We start from the raw sequence: 4101 nt of genomic DNA on the forward strand, positions 1-4101 counted from the left end.
TATTTCATAATTTCTTGGGGACCGGCGTGTAGTCATAACCCACGTAAATGTCTCAGACTACGGAATTTTTATCGTATTCGGATATTCATTCCTCGGAATGATACATTGATGCGAGTTTGTAGTAAAAAAAGCAATTTGGTGCATCCGCACTTGAGTAATGAGCATTTATGTTTCTGGTACCACACTGGACAAATAAAGATCTTGAAAACTCTAAAAAAAACCTCATATCGTAATTTTCAGATTTCTCCAAGAATACTGAACCGCTTTGTCTGATTTTTTCAGAGTCGCCTGGCCGCCAAATACATCTTATATGGAGAATGTCGGTCCCCCAAAGAACATCGGGTTATCTTCAAAATAGATCACCAATGATTAATATCGACACGGATTCTTAAACTAGAAGAGTTGTTTGAAGTCTTGTGAAAAAATGGTGCAAAAATATCGAAAAACAAAAAAGTTATCGCGATTTGAATATTTTTATCGGTAAAAAGTGAAGCTATCGGCAGAGTGGTTGACTTCTAAAGAGTTAGTCATTAAAATCATTAAGATTCAGACTAACTTTAAGATTCATATATTATCATCAAAACGAATGTATTTTATACAAAAAAAAAACAGTATTTTGGAAAATGTCAAAAACTTACTCCTTCCACATTTTTTTACTAAAAAAAATCTCTGTAATTCTCGCATAACTTATGATCTCGCCCTAAAAGCCATTGGTAACCATGTGTGTAGCTCATTGTTTCTGAGCATTTGAATGGATTTACACGTTGTTTAACAACTTTATAGTGAAGATAGGATCATTATCTACCTACCAGTGATGTTGGTTTGGATGTTTATTCCTTCATTTGCTCAGAAACAACGAACTACACACATGGTTACCAATGGCTTTTAGGGCGTTATCTCAGAGTATGCGAGAATTGAACTTTGCCCTAAACATCTATGACCTATCGAGTATTAATGGAAAACATAAAAAATGCAAATTTTGCGTGATTTGAAGTTGAAGGTGGAAGATAGTGTTGTGAATAAACGTAACGTTGCCATCCCCTCAAACCACCCAAACCAGACACGACACAGTGATTTGCTTCTCCTTAAGGTTTGTCATTGATTTGTTCAGTGCATATTGTTTGTATCTAACTCAAATGCTTACACACAACACCTTCACAGAATATTTTTCTCAAGAACGAATAATTCCAGAACTTGAATTTTTCATACAATTATTCACAGGCTCTTTTCAAAAGTTACTTATGCAATTTGCAATGCTCATTGCAAAACATGTATACACTAAATCTTAAACATTTATAGAATTGCATTGCGTTATGAGCCATTAAGAATCTAATTTGAGTTGCGTAATGAATTCATACAATAGCACGATAAAGTTGCAGAATATGATAAAGCAAAATTGCTAAAATAAAAAGTATTTTACGCTTTTCTATGCTTCATTCATAAATTAATCCGTTTGGTTATTCTTTCAAACTCTTTCAAAAACAGCTCAGTTGAATTTTCTTTGCACATTTATTTAATAATGGAAACATAAATAGAATTTGATTACTCAGACATTTTAGAAAGCAACATTAACCATTGAAGGAAATCCAATTTAACAACAGCTTACAGTGTCTATCCAGCGAAAGTAAGGCTGTTAGAGCTACCAGAATAAGACGAAGATCCTGCATAGTTGGTATTGTAGTAGCTAAGATAAGGGCATGCATAGTAATAGCAGTAGAAGAATGAACAGGAAGAATAACAGACATCATCTCCATACAGTTCCAATCCGTAGCTATCTCCAACATTTCGAACATTGTAGTGCATGTTAAGACATTCCTTAGCAATGCGCGTCGTCCGCTTACACTTGTCACACTCTTCGGCTTGCACCTTGGCTTGGCACTGGGCAATATCGGAGGTCACGTTGTATAGACCACACTGTCGGGTTGCCAGGGCCACATCGATTCCAGCATCGTCAGTGTACAGTCCCATACGAATCAACGTGCATCGCAGAAGACAGGCACCAGCGGGAGTGTTGTAAGCTCCTTGTTGGACCATGGCGTTGAGGTCATTGTTTGAGAGTCCCAGTATGGCAGCGCATTGCAGGAAAACCCGAGTATACTGAAGATCCGTCATTGGCACGTACTGAGGCTGGATAGCATTCAGTTGTCCGTATTGATCAGCATAACACTGTCCGAGCTTTGAAGCTCTGGTGCACTTGTCATAGACTGGAATCGCGTTGTCGACTTGCAACAAACAACGCTCCGTACGATTCTGGTAGCAGTCATCCTGTGGATCCGGGACAAAGTATCCAGCGTAGTTCTGAGTGAACTTGGCCAAGGTTTCGTTCCAGGCGTGACCAATCACTCCCACGCAGTGGATGTTGCACTCTCCGTTACCATCGTTGTTCAGATATCGGCTGCACTCTCCACTCGTTGATCCGAAGCTTTTGAAGGTTGCGTCATGCCGACTCAACACTTGACCGGCCAGAGCCACTACCGCAAGTACAATCAACGAAATTGAACCACTCATTGCGAATTGTTACCTGTACTGTACCGTGTGAATCTGAGATGTGAACGCTCAGTTCTGTGCTCTCTGGTGCCGCGGCAAGGGGCTTAAGTAGTTCAACGGGCATTGTGGCTGTTTTTGTCGTACGCACGTGCGAACGTGCACAGGGTTAGGAAAGTTAAGCCCGAAAGCGGCCGGCCATATTGGTAAACATGGCTGCCTAGGAAGCGCATCCATTCCGAATAAAATAATTTTGCAACTTTTGGAATGATTAGTTTATTATACGCAACGTAAGTAAAAATAAACAGAACCTGATTCTCGCGCTTAACGTAAGTTGCTAATGGAGCTTAGATATCAGAGGTATGCGGCAGAAAATTTGAAGCAAGTTTGATAGGGTGTGATATAGCACTTAGGGGTCATGCACATATTACGTCACGCTCCAAGGGGGGGAGGGGGTCGAGCCAAGCGTGACAAGCCTTACAAAATTTTCGGAAGACTCATACAAAAAGTGTGACAAAGGGAGGGGGTCGAAAAAGTTGAAATTTAGCGTGACATCATTTGTGTACCATCCCTTAGTCAAATACTTTTTAAAACTATAGATAAAATATAGATTTATTGTGAGCAATAGTCAATTTGGTGCATCCAACTTGCACGTCAGTAATTCATCACAGATACTACTGTAATTCCCTAGAATCCACTTAGAATAAAACCAGGTATCTACAAAATATAAAAAAAAAAAACAATAACAGATTTAAAAAGAATCTTGCCAAAATTGAACAAAATGCAAGTAGTTTAACAGATTCTGTCCAAAACTCCCGCTTGCAATGTGTTAATAATATTTATAGGATAAAAATGATGAAAAATGATTGAGAAGTATCTCAAAAGATTTCTTCTTGGATGATTGAATTGTGTCCATAAATACAGTGAACTAATTATTTAGAGCTTTTGCAGAATCGCTCATATCTACGATTAAAAATTATTAACCATTTTCCAACTGCTTGATCAATCTTTCAACGCAAAACAAAGGAATTCCAAAATCTGCAAATCTGCTCAAGAATCCAAACCCATAAATCACCAATTCCATTCATTTCCCACAGAGACTCTCCTTCGATTCGACATGTGTCGATTAGAATATTCCTTCGAAATCTAATTTCCCAAACGACCTTTCCCAAACTGGGGCATCAAAATAAAAATCTGAATCCCCAAACCAAAGAAAACCAAGACGGAAAAAGATTCCAAACCTTTGAAGAACAATCCCACAGACGGCTAGCTTTCCGCCCGGAGCTACCCATCGTCATCATAACGAGACGGAAGAGAACCTACCCCCCTCTAGCTCTGGGAACAGGCTGATCGGTGTTCTTTCATGTTATGATAAATTACAATCGGATACAGGTTCCATATCGATGAGGAAGACGATATTCCACTCTCGGTGCCTTCCACCGCGCCCTTAGAGCTGTCATATCGCCGATGAGGTGGAATTTTTCAGTCTTCCACAGCGAAGAACGCTAACAAAGTTGATGGAGCTACTCGATGCCGTGGATGAGATGGCAATATGATGCGGAAGGCAAAGGATGACTAGCGGTAAACGAGATAGAACAACGGAATCAGGAGAGAATG

At 39.5% G+C, this 4101-nt stretch overlaps 1 protein-coding gene across 1 annotated transcript; it reads right to left on the reverse strand.

Moving 5' to 3' along the window:
• Window positions 1–1611: 1611 nt before the first annotated feature.
• Window positions 1612–2508, reverse strand: LOC5574030 (general odorant-binding protein 45-like). Its single transcript, XM_001661074.2, has one exon. The coding sequence runs from the start codon at window positions 2506–2508 to the stop codon at window positions 1612–1614; it is 897 nt and encodes a 298-aa protein (XP_001661124.2).
• Window positions 2509–4101: the final 1593 nt, after the last annotated feature.

Source organism: Aedes aegypti, chromosome 3, assembly GCF_002204515.2.
Source record: "Aedes aegypti strain LVP_AGWG chromosome 3, AaegL5.0 Primary Assembly, whole genome shotgun sequence".
Lineage (NCBI taxonomy): Eukaryota > Metazoa > Arthropoda > Insecta > Diptera > Culicidae > Aedes > Aedes aegypti.

Excerpts from the sequence above, each read along its gene's own strand:
- LOC5574030 (XM_001661074.2), bottom strand. The coding sequence starts at position 2,508 with ATGAGTGGTTCAATTTCGTTGATTGTACTTGCGGTAGTGGCTCTGGCC.